Source organism: Trachemys scripta, chromosome 2, assembly GCF_013100865.1.
Source record: "Trachemys scripta elegans isolate TJP31775 chromosome 2, CAS_Tse_1.0, whole genome shotgun sequence".
Classification (NCBI taxonomy): domain Eukaryota; kingdom Metazoa; phylum Chordata; order Testudines; family Emydidae; genus Trachemys; species Trachemys scripta.
Genome location: NC_048299.1, coordinates 54,042,400 through 54,057,913, shown reverse-complemented (window position 1 = coordinate 54,057,913; position 15,514 = coordinate 54,042,400). Strand labels below are relative to the sequence as shown.

General features: G+C 42.2%; 1 protein-coding gene across 5 annotated transcripts in view; it reads right to left on the bottom strand.

The window, feature by feature from the left end:
• BZW2 (basic leucine zipper and W2 domains 2) overlaps positions 1-15,514 on the bottom strand; it is a 77,924-nt gene that overhangs the window by 43,815 nt on the left and 18,595 nt on the right. The window contains exons 2-3 of one of the 5 annotated variants that reach the window (XM_034760561.1): positions 13,864-13,930; positions 7,518-7,582 (exon numbers count right to left, since the gene is read on the bottom strand). In XM_034760561.1, the coding sequence (XP_034616452.1) occupies positions 7,518-7,575 (58 nt within the window). In that variant the 5' untranslated portion in view covers positions 7,576-7,582; positions 13,864-13,930. Of the gene's footprint in view, positions 1-5,113; positions 5,212-7,517; positions 7,583-13,863; positions 13,931-13,960; positions 14,068-15,514 lie in introns of those variants that run through there. The other 4 variants (XM_034760558.1, XM_034760562.1, XM_034760557.1 and 1 more) reach the window with 4 other exon arrangements.

The following is a 15,514-nucleotide window of genomic DNA, read 5'->3' as shown; positions in this document are numbered from 1 at the left end:
CGTGGGGAGCCTGGGCAGCAGCCCAAGCTGGGAGTCTGGATGGCAGCATGGCTTGGAGCAGAGATCCAACAGAGCCCTGAAATTGACAGAACAGCCAACAGTCAATGTAGGGAACGCAGTGTCTACACAGACACTGCATCACCCTAACTACACCGACATAACTCCACCTCCACGAGAGGTGTAGGGCAATTACATCAGTGGGACAAGGCTGTAGTGTATAGATGCCAACCTAACTGTGCAGCATAGACCAGACATGAGGGTGTTTAAACAGAAACAATCATGAATTTTGCATAGCATTTTGTCATCTGTTTTAGATATTGGTGCCAAGTCATATGGTCACATAACAGCAATAATTACTTAAGAATATAATAGACTCTGCACATGAAGGAATAAACCTCTCATTTACTAGTAAAAATGAAGCTCTATTAAAAACCTAGATCAAACAAATGGTTCTGCCACTGCACCCTTAAACTAGCCCTATTTAAACTACACCTCCTATTGGAGCAGGTCCCTGAGGAGCTGTGGGACATGTAATGAAAATGTTCTGCAACGGTCTGTGAGGAGTTTCAGTGCAGGTTTTGATAATGAGGGTAACTCAATGGGGATTTTGGCAGGGCATTAAAGGGAATGGAAAGAAAAGAGAGGGCTTAGTGTGGAAGTTAGTGCTCCAGGAAAATTCATGGAAAAAAACTGTAGCAGAGTTATTCTGAGCGATTATGATGCTTATTCACAGATATCTTGAGCCTCCTAGAGTACTTCCCAGCATGGACTATAAAAAGCAATCATTTCACCTTAACTTGTACTAATGCCCAAAACATTTTTATTTGTGCACAAGAAGCACAATACCAGGAGAAGAATCACGAATTCTACCAAACAACCAAAGGAAGTACAAACTATTCCTCCTTGGGGAACCACAAGAGTATGCATTATTCACATGATATCAACAGCATGCTAGGTGCTTTACAGACAGTTATGAAGACAAAGTCCGTACCCCTAAGCGTTTTAAACGTATGGATATTTTTATATTTTTCAGACAGGCAGATTTAAAAATACCCAATGTGTTAAATTCGGAGGGCTTCACTGTATCTAGCACTATGGGAGATGTGGATCACACTGCAACACAAACATCACCACCACTAATATTTTCTACAATAATTTTAAACCCAGATACTTTTCCTGCCTACAAGCCTCTTCCCATCTGGAACATCCCAATATTTTCTTCTCTGTTGCAATCTAACATGTGTAGGAAGAGGATTTTTTTTTTAAATTGCCTGAAGAGTGATACACATCATTAGTGAAATGTTGTTTTCTTAACAACTGATGTCCCTAGAAGTGATGTGCTGAACCAGCACAACAAGAAGCAGCTGTCATCATGGAATAGGAACAGTATGTGAAGTTGTCAAGTGCATAATTAGGGCCAGCTAGCAGTTCCACTCATTTCGTGGTCACCCTCTTCCCTTCTGTACAGATGCACCACATCATAAAATACATTTGAATCTTCCTCTTTAACAAATGAATCTTAACCCTTCAACAAAAGGCTCACAAGCCAGGGAAACTGAATTTATTCCTCCACACAATCCATCCTGTCCCCTTTCTGACCTCATTTTACCGTATTAGTGTTTATTTTGACTTTCTACTGAACGATTTTCTTCCTGAATGGCACCTGGATTTCCTTTTGCTTCACTTCCTCCTATACTGCAGTTTACCCATACTCACCAACCTTCTGGCTAATAGCATCTGCATGGTTCTTTAGTTTGCCAGACTGTTTCTGAAGGATACACTCCCATCTCTGATATCACAGGAATAGATCTGGGTCTCATGTGTCTGCATGAAGCACTGCCAATATGCCACCTACAGTGTTTTATGTGGGCATGTGCTTTTCTAGCCTGGTCAGGCACTGGTGATTTTGCTCCAGATCCTACCTCCTCTCTCACTTCACAGGAGCTTGAAACAGAAGAGGAAAGGAAGGCACTGTGCAGTCACATCTATGCCCCAATATAGTAGGCTCGTGTATATCTGTGCCATAGATGTGACTGCACAGTGCCTTCCTTTCCTCTTCTGTTTCAAGCTCCTGTGAAGTGAGAGAGGAGGTAGGATCTGGAGCAAAATCACCAAATTCTAGCCTGATCCCAACTACTGCAGATAGGACCACTGAAAAAAACAGCATTCAGGAGGAGTGTATGAAAGACCACACTGACTAAGAGTTCACTAGAATTCTCCTATTTGTGCAAGTAACCAAATAGTAGAGGCCGGAGTGCAACATTCAGCCACCCCACCCAGGGGAAGCCCAAAGGGGGACTGCATCTTAGACTATCACACATTGCAACACCACTCCAGTCCCCCCATCCTCCACCCCACTCTCTCTTCTCCCACTTTAGTAATTTTAACTCCTGGCAACTAAAGCACTGTTAACAGATGTATGTTAGCAATTTCTTTAGTTGCCAGCAGACAACTAAGCTCTTCAGGGAAGGAACTGCATTTTCCTAAATGTCTCCACAGCACCCAATATATTTAGAGCACTGCTGTAATACAACATAACAGCGAAGCAGGAAGCAAGCGGAGAACTGCCTCCTGAAAAAAACAGGCTTCTTCAAGGTTTTTCAAAGTTTGGCATCCTAAAAGTGAGCCACCCAGAATCCAGTCACTTTGGCTTGGTCTACACTACAGAGTTCGGTCAATGCAAGGCAGCTTATGTCAACCTAACTCTGTAAGCATCTACACTAAAATGTCACTCCTGCCGATGTAACTCACCTGCTACGCCGACTTAATAACTTCACCTCCATGAGAGATACTGCACTTAGGTTGATGTAGTTAGATGCTGTGTTAGTTACATCGACTTTAGTAGCCTCCCGGAGGTGTCCCACCATGACTGCTCTGATCACAGTTTTGAACTCCATTGCCCGATGGCCAGTACGCAGGTACATGCCCCTCCATGAATGCCCACAACCACCTTAAATTGTTTCTATGTCCCACAGCAGGCTAGCCTCCAAGGAATTGTCATGTTCCCCACAGCTCCTCTGGCAGGGTTGGGAGGTAGGCAGAGGGCAAGGGGAGCCCACACAGACAAAACAGAGCTGGGAAGAGAGTAGAAGCAATGGTTCCCATCAGGCTAAATCCCTTTTCAGAAGCCGACATGGTAGAGCACCACATGGGCAGACCACCACTAATGGCCCTGGCCATTGAGGACCTTGAAATTGATTCTTGGGGCCACTTAATTAAGGAAGGTTAGTTTTACTGAGGACACATGAGAATCCTTTTTTTTTTTTTCCCCAAAAAGCACTAAAAACAGTGCCACCAATGAAACGTGCATAAGAGTGGCATAGTAAGCCATATATTATAGCTATCAGCAGACTATCATAATTTATTGGAGGAGAGGTCTAGAGACATACAGCTCCAAAAGCCTCTCCAGAAGAGATAAACCAATAATTTAAAAGGATGCACACTGAAACTCATTTTAATTAGCTGCAAACAAACAATATCATGTAACTGTTCTGATAAATCCATTGTAAACCAGAGCAGTTAAAATCCAGGTAAAATTACAGATAATAGAATAAATTACTATAGCAGCCAGGATATATCTGTAATTCATATTCTCTCACACACACACATTTTGCTCACAGTGGTTTCTGTAGTATCACATCCATTATTACCAATTGTTTCTCTTCACAGTCCAAGTGAACTACCACCATTCCTGGTAAGCAGCCCTTTATTGCCCAATTCCCAGACTAAACACATAACCTACAGCACCCAATGATCTGTAAAATACATTATGAGATGCATCTGTGCACCTAATAGGTTATATTTCACTAGAATACCTTGGTGATTCTGGAAAAGCCAGTGCCAGCTCATACCCAGTCCCCAGGCCTCACTGAACACTGACAAATGCATAGCTGGAAACCAGTCTGGCTTACCGGTGTGGTAGTACTGTTAAGATAGATATTACACTTTTAAGAATGTGTTTAACTTTATGGAATCTTGTAGGATGCTGCATGTATTAATCCTACATATAATATCTGTATCTCATACTATAAAGTAATGTTTAAATGTTGGCTCTGCAACTTCAAAATGTTTGCTAAGACTGTAAATCCCACAGTCAGGGGAGAAGCATTTTACCAAGTGTGAAGTGCTAGTTTACAACAAGAGCTGTTATCTCCTCTCCCAAAAAAAGAAGGTCTACAGACATCAGAGAAGCCATTGTGGACAAAAGACTCTATAGATTGTGTCATAACTATAAAGGGAAGGGTAACAGCTGTCCTGTATACAGTACTATAAAATCCCTCCTGGCCAGAGACTCCAAAATCCTTTTCCCTGTAAAGGGTTAAGAAGCTCAGGTAACCTGGCTGGCATCTGACCTAAAGGACCAATAAGGGGACAAGATACTTTCAAATCTTGGGGTGGGGGAAGGCTTTTGTTTGTGAGTTCGTTCGCTCTTGGGACTGAGAGGGACCAGACATCAATCCAGGTTCTCCCCATCTTTCTAAACAAGTCTCTCCTATTTCAAAACTTTTAAGTAAATAGCCAGGCAAGGCGTCTTAGTTTTACTTTGTTTTCTCAACTTGTAAATATACCTTTTACTAGAATGTTTATCTTTGTCTGCTGTACTTTGAACCTAAGACTAGAGGGGAGTCCTCCAAGCTCTTTAAGTTTGATTACCCTGTAAAGTTATTTTCCATACTGATTTTACAGAGATGATTTTTACCTTTTTCTTTAATTAAAAACCTTCTTTTTAAGAACCTGATTGATTTTTTTCCTTGTTTTAGATCCAAGGGGTTGGATCTGTATTCACCAGGAGTTGTTGGGAGAAAGAAGGGGGGATGGTTAATTTCTCCTGGTTTTAAGATCCAAGGGGTTTGGATCTGTATTCACCAGGGAATTGGTGAAGGTCTCTCAAGGCTACCCAGGGAAGGAAATTAGCCTTGGGATGGTGGCAGCGGACCAGAGCTAAGCTGGTAGTTAAGCTTAGAAGTTTTCATGCAGGCCCCTACATTTGTACCCTAAAGTTCAAAGTGGGGATACAGCCTTGACAGATTGCTTCCCCCACACCTTTGAAGAGGGTAACGCATAGGCCCCATCCCATCACAGCTTGAACACTTTGAGAAGGGAATAAAAATACCTGTTGAGAAATGGTTCTCTCTATGCTGCTTGAACTTGAAGATGCGAAGATTTCTAAGCATAAGCAAGGGATCTCCAGCCGTTTAGTTTGAGTTAGCCCTAAAGGGCATATAAAGCTTGCATATTATATCAGCTACTATCATCTTTTGGAACCTAAGACTATCTCATTTTTGTGAATGTGTGTACCTGCTTTAGCCTTATACCTCTCTTATTTCTCTTCTTAGTGAATACCTTTAGTTAGTTTATTGTCAGACTGGCTATAAGCATTGTCTTTGGTGAGAGATCTAGGGTGCACTTGACCTGGGGTAAGTGACTGGTCCTTTGGGACTGGGAGTAACCTGAATATTGTTGTGATTTTTTAGTGTAAGGGACCATCTATCACAGAGGCAGGTTTGCCTGGGTGGCAAGATAGATTGGACTACTCACAGGGACTGTCTGTGGCTCCCTATTAAGGCTGTTATAGTTTCTGAGAAGTTCATACTTGTTACTTGGTTGATGAAATCTAAGTATAGAACACACCTCCAGTTTCAGGGGGTAGCCGTGTTAGCCTGTATCCACAAAAACAACAAGGAGTCTGGTGGCACCTTAAAGACTAACAGATTTATTTGGGCATAAGCTTTCGTGGGTAAAAAACCTCACTTCTTCAGATGCAACAAACCTCCAGTTTGGGGTTTGTGCCCTGTTTCTTGACAGTCTGCCCTGATGATGGCATCCATGGCCGTGAGCCACTCCAGACAGTGTGACAATCTTGATAAGTGGCATCAGCATTATTTAGACTATGACAGTCTGCCCTGTCATGTGGCCTGGTCCTTTAAGAGGTTGGCAGGTCTGATGCATATTTTACACACACACACACACACACACACACACACACACACACACACACACACACACACACACAATGTGGGGTGAAAGGAAGTGGTCCCAGGAGTAAAAAAAAAAAAAAGGTTTCCTGGGGCCAGCCGCCTTGCAGAGAGGGTGGGGCAAGGCTCCCCCTCTCACCTCACTAATTAGGGATGAGCTGAGAGAAGGGGGACCAGCATAAAGGCTGCCTCCTCTCTCATAGAATTGCAGACACCAGGAGATACCAGCAAGGAAAGGTGGCCTGCTGAGAAGCCTGAAGGTTTAAGGAAAAGGGGCCAACTGGCAAAGCTAGTAAAGGCTGCACAACTGACTAATCCACAACCGAGCTCCAGAGAAGAGAGCTGGGGAGACTCCTGTGTAAGGAGAAACTGTTGCAGTAATTAATACAACCCAGTTCCCAAGACGAGAGCTGGGGACTCCTGCTTAAGGAAGGACTGAAAAGGGGTAATCCTGAGAAAGATCCAGAAGGGTTTCCAGATCGGAGACTATTTCAGGTGCAGGAAAGCAGACTCTCCTCAAGGAAGGAGTCATAGATCCCTAGTTGGACTAAGCATAAGGCAACAAATACCCCTGGGTATATTTGAGTGAGCTTCTACTTGTGCTTATGGCTATCATTAATAAATGAGACTTTCAGAAGGGAGGCGCTCTTTGATTACAAAGATCTGTCTGGACTTCTTTGTAACCCAGGTGAAAGGAAGTGATACAGGGACCACCTGTGACACCATGCCTGACAGAAAGGGGGCACACTGGGTGACCCCCTTTCCATCACAAATATAATACTTTCAAAATTTATGGAATCTTGAAAGTAACAAGGGAAGATACTTGGTTATATTTAGACACATTTAATATTAAATTATTAAAACCGCATATGAAAAGGAATTTATTTTGTGGTATGTTAATTCTTTTAATGTGAATTAAAAAAAAAAATCAAACACAAAATCCATAGTCACAGTAAAAAATAAATATTGGAAAAAAATGTATCAAACTGTTTAAAGAGTATTAAAGTTTTCAGACTGTCATCATAAAAGAAAGCACTACATACCCATGGGATATTTGAGAGGTAGGAAGTTAGCTTCATTTCAGAAATTAGGTGCCCATTTTGGGGGATTGCATAGATTTGACTCTAAAAACCTCATCAGTTGAAGTTCATTTCTGAACGCTGCTTGTCTTTTAAGAAACTCTTGGTAGTTGTGCTTTTTTAATAAATATGTGCCTTTACAGTGGCGCTGGAAGAAGTGCTAATCATCATCAACCATGCTTCCTAATATCCAAATCTTCTGTAATCCTGGTTAAATACAAACAAAGCCAAGCTCCAAGTGTCTTATATGTAGTCCTAAATATATACAAAAAGCATAAACTTTAGTTACATTAAAAACACTAACAGTATCCTTAACACTGATGGGAGGATGGTGGTGCGTAGGAAGGGACACCTTAATCCTACCAAACTTTCAAATGAGAGGACAGCAAGCAATGCTTTATATGACTGTGATAATTCTAGTCACCTTCACGAAGGGGGGAAAAAAATAAAGCATTTATCCTACCCCTCTTCCTAGTTTTGAACCGCTGGCCTGTTAGCACCGGCTTCTGATGCTTATTCATAAAATTTCTGCAAGAGAAAGAAAAATAGTTTAACTACATATATCAATTTAATCAGAGTACTTACAGACAACACGGTAACGTGACAGTAAAGCAAAAAAGAAATTCATAGAATCCAGCAACACTGATGAAAAATTCAAGTAAAAATTAGTTTTCGTTATTTTAAAGAGAAACAGCGCTATAATTTTAGTATAATTTGATTGAAATTTGTTTCCCTGACAAAGCTTGGTTCATGACAGTACTATACAAATGGAAGCTTTCATTCTACACAGAAATTTACCAGAAAATAATCTCAAAAATTATATTGTCACAATATCATTTGTCTTGTCTCTATTTCAAGAGATGTAAAGTAGAGAAATTAATTACAGTATTAGATAATGAGTCTCAGGACCAAGAATAATCCTAGCTCTAATAAGGGCCAGCTTTAACCAGCCATAGGAGCTTCTATAGGATCATGATTTGTAAATTCATATATATTGGCATCATCATAATAGAATTTCCTGATTTCTAAGATAAAAAACAAAACTAAAACCCAGAAACACGTAAGACTAGATTGAAACCTTATTATCTGACCTGGGTAAGGGACAACAGGGTGCTTCACTGGCTCAGGAGCAGACCAAACTGTGATTTACCAAAGTCACAAATTTCTCCCCTGACTGCCCCTCACTCTGAGGAGGGAGTAAATTACTTCACACCTTTTCAGAGAGCAATTTACTCTTGTCTTGTGCACCCAGTCAAGTACTCAGGCTGGCAGGAAGGGGAGCACAGAGCCACTGATCCTCCCACTCTCTGCTACTTCACTACCTATTAGCTTGCAGGGAGAATAGACCCTGCTGTCCTCATTAGCAGACTAAAAATCTGAGCAAGGAAGTCGGGGGAACATGACTCCCCTGCACAGCCAGCAAAGGGCTGCAATAATCTAGCCCTTAGTGATGAGAAACAAATGACAACTCATGCCTTACAGAGTCCCATGGAAATCAATATGGGTTCTACAACAAAGATGTTTACAGGATCAAGTCTTTGGCAAATACTTCTCCCAAATATATTTTCCTGCCCTATTCAAGTGTTTATAACCATAACTTGCTTATTAGCTACTAAAGAACTGGGAAGAGAAGTCATCGCCTTCTGTGTCCCGCACAAAATGGTAGCTAGTTTTCCTCCGTCAGCAATTTTGTATTTAAATAGATACTTGAAAATCTAGATGGCATTCTATTAAATAATATCAAGCTAGGACGAATTTTGGGCCTAAACTATTGGAGAGTATTCCTTACATACAGGCCTCAATTAATGTGAGATTAATATGGCAATTTTGATTAAATCTTTACTCAAGAATAATTATTAAATAGCATATTATCTGATGAGAACCGCTATTCTTCAGTTTTATTGAGTAAATTAGTGTAATTGATTGAATTACATAGCTATATTTTGCATAAGCTTCACACCCTATATTGTCAAATGAATGCAAATAAGTAATATAGAGTGAATATAATGAAGTTTCATTGTACCTACCAGTTCTCTTATATCTCCCCCCATCCTCCCCACAGAGGAGGTTATTGTTTGGATTGGGTAAGCCATTTCACATAATTCAGGACATAAAACTCTACCAAGATTCTTGACTCATCTGAGAGCACCCTAAAGTTTTACCCATCGCAAATCAAGTTTTAGTTACGGTCAAAAAAAAAAAAAAAAAAAAAAAAACCACACAGCCACCCAATAAGTTTAACACACACCCACATTTACACACAGACACCCTACCTCATTTTAGGCCCATTTGTTTACAGATGCTATAGAGAAGATTCATTCTACAGCAAGTCTCACTCATGCTACTGGTTTCAAAGCACACACTACACATGCCATCACCTCCTCTTAGGCTGAACAAAGTGAATTCTTGGTTTCACAGCTAGACATATTCTATCAATTACAAATTACTGTACAGTGTGCAGAAATAGAATCTGCCAGTTAATTGGTTTTCTGTATCCCAGTAAATTAGTTTTTGAACAACCCTCCCAACAATGCTCTAGTGATATAATCTACTCCAATTTCTGAGATGTCTATTTTTTCCAGTTATAATTAGGGCTGTCAATTAATCACAGCTAGGGCATGTGATTAATGTAAAACATTAACTCAATTTTTTAAAAAAGTTGTGAATAATCACGGTTTTAATCGCACTGTAAACAATTACAGAATACCAATTTAAATATATTATAAATATTTTTGGATTTTTTCTACGTTTTCAAATATACTGATTTCAATTACAACACAGAATACAAAGTGTACAGTGCTCACTTTATATTATTTTTATTACAAATATTTTCATTGTAAAAAAAATAAACAAAAGAAATAGTATTTTTCAATTTATCTCCTACAAATCCACTCATTCCTACTTCTTGTTCAGCCAATCGCTATGACAAACAAGTTTGTTTACATTTACAGGAAATAATGCTGCCCGATTCTCATTTACAATGTCACCTGAAAATGAGAACAGGCATTCGCATGGCACGGTTGTAGCCGGTGTTGCAAGGTATTTCCATGCCAGATATGCTAAACATTCATATGCCCCTTCATACTTCGACTTGTAGGCTCTAAAATTTCACATTGTTTTGTTTCTGAGTGCAGTTGTGTAAAAAAATAAATTCTACATTTGTAAGTTGCATTTTCACGATACAGAGATTGCATTACAGTACTTATATGAGGTGAATTGAGAAAAACGATTTATTTTGTTTTTTTTAGAGTGAAAATATTTGTAATAAAAACAATATAAAGTGAGCACTGTATACTTTGTATTCTGTTTTGTAATTACATATTTGAAAACAAAGATTTTTGTAATATTTTTAAATTGGTATTCTATAATTGTTTAACAGTGCAATTAAAAAAATAGTTGTGAATTAATTGTGATTATTTTTTTTAATTGTTTGACAACGCTTATGTCGCTAGGTGGCCCCTCTGTTGGTCGTTCCAACAGTGTTTCACTTTTGTAACTCAGCAAATCAGTGTTTTCTAGTCCAGAACTATGACTTATCTGGGGTTAGGAAATGCCAGCACACCTGAGAGAGAGCATAAAGGGCCAGAAAAGTTTAGAGTCATGATTGGCTAGGGTTACCATATTTCCACAATCAAAAAAAGAGGACACGGGGGGGGGGGAAGCCCCGCCCTAGCCCCGCCCCATCCACTCCCTCCCACTTCCCACCCCCTGACTGCCCCCCTCAGAACCCCAACCCCCACTGCTTCTTGTCCCCTGACTGCCCCCCTGCTGAGAACCGCCCCCCCAACTGTCCCGCCAGGACCCTACCTGTCCCCTGACTGCTCAGACCCTTATCCACTCGCATGGCTGGCAGGGTTGTAGAAATTTTGGTGGTGCCCAAAACCCACCTGCCTAAGGCTCTGGGAGGGGGGTTGGGTGGGGGGGAGGAGGTCTGGGATGCAGGTCCTGGGCTGGGGATTAGGGTGCAGGAGGGGTGCAGGTTCTGGGATAGCATTTGGGGGCTGGGTGCAGGCTCCAGGCTGGGGCAGGGGGTGGGTGTGCAGGAGGGGCTGAGGGGTGCAAGCTCTGGGATGGAGTTTGGGGGTGGGAGGTGGTGCAAAGGGAGGGGGTGCAGGCTTTGGGAGGGAGTTTGAGGGCAGGAGGGGGTGTGTGGGAAGGGGGTTTGGGAGGGAGTTTGGGGATAGGAGGGGATGCAGGGGTGAGGGCTGTGGGTCTGAGGATGAGGGGTTCATGATGCAGGAGGGGGTTCAGGGATGGAGCAGAGGATTAGGGTGTGGGGGGATGAGGGCTGGGGCTGAGGGCTTTGGGGCATTGGAGAGGCTCAGGGCTAGGGTGGAAGGGCAGGGTAAGGGCAGCCTGTCTTCCCATTAGTGGATGGGGGCACTAGGACCCGGGGGCAGCAGACAGCAGTTGCTGTTGGCTCTAGCAGTACAAGCAGACAAGGGAGAGGCAGGGAGGTAGGGGGGGGTTGCAGGTGGAGGCCGGGGACCCATCCAACACTCCCCCTGCTCTCTGACTGCCCCCCCCCAGACTCCCCTTACCATTCTGGCGCCACGTGTTTGCAAAACACGCTGCCTGGTGGGTCGGTTTGTGTGTTACACAGAGCTGCAGACAGAGGGAGGGGAGAGCAGGGGAGGGCTCTGGCTGCTGGAAGCCAATGGGAGCTGGTCAATCAGCCCAGCCGCCCAATCAGCAGCTGCACTCTGCATGGAAGGGAGGGAGGGAGGCAAGGGAGAAAAAAAACCCGGACATTTTAACCTTGTTACCAATTCCTCCCGGACGGCTATTTAGAGATGCAAAAGCCGGACATGTCCGGGGAAATACGGACGGATGGTAACCCTATGATTGGCTTTGCTGCCTTCAAGTTGTAACATAAGAAAAGACCCAACCAGCAGTTACAGTTTTGCATACTGAGAATATCCTCTCTCTCAAAAACAAGCCAACAAACAAGCTACAGTTTTACCAGAAATTAAGAACATTTTAAAGAAGGTACAGTTAAACTGTGTAGCCAACCTTCTGGCAATGTACTTGCCTACTTAAGTCCCAGGCAGACTGTGAAGAGCTACAAAAGGATCTCTCAAAATTGGGTGACTGGGCAACAAAATGGCAGAGGAAAGTCAATGTGGATAAATGCAAAGTAATGCACATTGGAATACATAATCCCAACTATACATATAAAATAATGGGGTCTAAATTAGCTGTTACCACTCAAGAAAGACATCTTGGAGTCATTGTGAATAGTTCTCAGAAAACATCCACTCAATATGCAGCAGTCAAAAAAGCAAACAGAATGTTGGGCATCATTAAGAAGGGGATAGATAATAAGATAGAAAAGATCATATTGCCTCTATATAAAATCCAGGGTACGGCCACATCTTGAATACTGTGTGCAGATGTGGTTTACCCATCTCAAAAAAGATATATTGGAATTGGTAAAGGTTCAGAAAAGGGCAACAAAAATTATTAGGGGTATGGATCGGCTGCCGTATGAGGAGAGATCAATAAGACTGGGACTTCTGCGCTTGGAAAAAAGATGACTAAGGGGGGATATAATAGAGGTCTATAAAATCATGACTGGTGTGGAGAAAGTAAATTAGGAAGTGTTATTTCCTCCTCATAACACATGAGCTAGGGGTCAAATGAAATTAATAAACAGCGGGTTTAAAACAAACAAAATAAAGTATTTTTTCACACAACGCACAGTCAACCTGTGGAACTCCTTGCCTGAGGATGTTGTGAAGACCGAGACTATAACAGGGCTCAAAAAAGAACTAGATAAATTCACGAGGATAGGTCCATCAATAGCTATTAGCCAGGATGGGCAGGGATGGTATCCCTAGCCTTTGTTTGCCAGAAGCTGGGAATGGGCGACAAGGAATGGATCACTTGATGATTACCTATTATGTTCATTCTCTCTGGGGCACCTAGCATTGGCCACTGTCTGAAGACAGGATACTGAGCTAGGTGAACCTTTGGTCTGACCCAGTATGGCCGTTCTTATGTTCTTACTTGCATTCTGTGAGTTAAAATCAAGGATGGTGAATGAGATGGTACAGTGAAGCTTAGAAAGTGTTGTAGGAGCTGAGGCTCTCCAATGAGCAGAGTGCAGCAGTCTCTCTTGTGGAGTGCTCAGGAACTTCAGAGGAGGAGGATGGAGAAAGACAGATATATCCCTTTACCATCCGACACCAGTAAATGCTTTCTACATGAAGTAGACAGATAATACCACCACCAGTACCTGCAGGTTTTAAGTCTTCTAGCTAGTGACCAGCTAGATCTGACATATCTATTTTGCCTGTGTAACAACCAATCATTTGTGAAAGAGTTTGATATGTACTAAAAAAAAAAGTGCATTTCTGTAAGTCTGCTACTAATAGTGGATTTTATGTTTGTGTTCTGCTAGTCATTATAGTATTTCATTTGGTTGGGAAGAATGTTTTCTCATTGCAGCTAACATAATGATGTTAGTTTCAAGAGGATACAGAAACCTTACAGCAGTCTGGAAAAGAAAAACAAAGCAAACTATACAATATGCATTAATTAATCCTATTGTCACAACCCTTCAGAGCATAAACAAGCCAGCAGACTTGAATTAATACACTTTAACTTCTTCGGTGAAAAAACACCAGCTTTCCTTTGGGGTAGCAGAATGGAAAGCCAGCCTGCCTTCCCCACCATGAAGTAGATAAGACTTCCCAGCAGCTGTGCAGTCTTCTGTTTTTACATTAATGTTTACTACTGCACATTTTCCTTGTGGTGGGGGATGGGGAGGTCTCTCTTTTCAATACTAAAAAACATTTTTCACATACCTGAAGCTTGACAATTAGATTTTAAAATTGTTTTTCTGGACATCAAAGAGATGCCCTTTAATAGAACCTGCGAACAAACAAACAAAACAAGACTTACCACTTGCGGTAAATTTAATCAACAAAAGTTCATTACAACAGCAGTGACTCTTGAGTAGTTATTAGGAGCAGCATAGGATTTGCCTTGTTCTATGTTCTATATTTAGCTTTAAATGCATTGCGCTCTAATCTGCTCTAGTGAGGGCCAGCCTTTATAAGGTACTCACTAAAGCACTGGCTCAGGAGCAAAAACACTTTCATTAGGAAATTGCAGAAGCACTAGCCTGAGCAAAATAGCTTCTTTCTAAAGAGCTAAATACACCCATCCACAGTGCAGACAATGTAACACACTGAAAGTCACATTTCACAATTCTGTTATCAAATAAATAAAATGTATATGGAGGAAAAGTTTCCAGTTAAAAACAAGAAAAAAGAGACTTTTGAAATTAAATTCTAACCATAAGGGAAAACTTTGCCAAGTGTTTTTTTAAAGCAACTCCTGTGTCAACACTATAGGGACTGCAGATAAAGAACATACACATCTTGAATTTTAAGTTGTATACAATGTGTTGCTCACAACAAAATGGACCTACAATGTATAATGAGGCAACAAAACACTCAGGACCTTGAACTTTTACATAAGATCTCCACATTGAAATGAGCCAAAGGAAAGGAGTGTTCTGTAATTCCAGGTAGAAGAACTCTGATTGTCTCTGGGAGTAGAGAAGTATAGGGGGAAAAGGAGGAACACAGGAAGTAGTGACTCTTCGGCATGCCTCTCACCCAACTGGAGTGCCACAAAAGTTAGGAGTGGCTGGGCGGAGATTGGGGTACACCTGCTCTTGATTCTCTCCTCATGGCCCAAAAGATCTCTTTGTAGAAGTTAATGCTGCTAAGGGCAGTCTTCATTTCTGCTCCATATCCAAAAATACTTCCAAGACAGGAGATTATATCAAAGGCAGAGCTAGACTGCCTGGGGCAGAGCAGGCTGGACAATATCACAGGGCAGCCCATATCACATCCCAGAAGGGTTCCCTATGGATCCTGGGGATAAGCAAGGACTGGAACCTCTTCAAACTCATTTCCAAAATCCACTAAACAGTAAAAAACTCTATAAGATGAACCTCACCTAGTTCCTTGGGTTCTCTGTCCTCCTCTTATATATGTTAGTATGGATGGCTCTGATACAGCAATAAGAACTCAAATCTTTTGCAACTCTCTCTAGATCGGGGGTGGGCAAACTTTTTGGCCCGAGGGCCACATCTGGGTGTGGAAATTGTGGGGTGGGCCATGAATGCTCATGAAATTGTGGGTTGGGGTGCGGGGGTGGGTTGAAGGCTCCAGCTGGGGGTGCGGGCTCTGGAGTGGGGCTGGGGATGATGAGGGATTGGGGGCGTAGGCAAGTGCTCTGGGCTGGGACCGAAGGGTTCAGAGGGCGGGAGGGGGATCAGGGCTGGGGCAGGGGGTTGTGGCATGGGAGGGGGTCAGGGGTGCAGGCTCCAGGCGACGTGTACCTCAAGCAGCTACCAGAAGCAGCGGCATGGTCCCCCTATGACTCCTAAGCAGAGGCACGGCCAGGCGTCTTTGCGCGCTGCCCTGTCCACAGGCACCACCC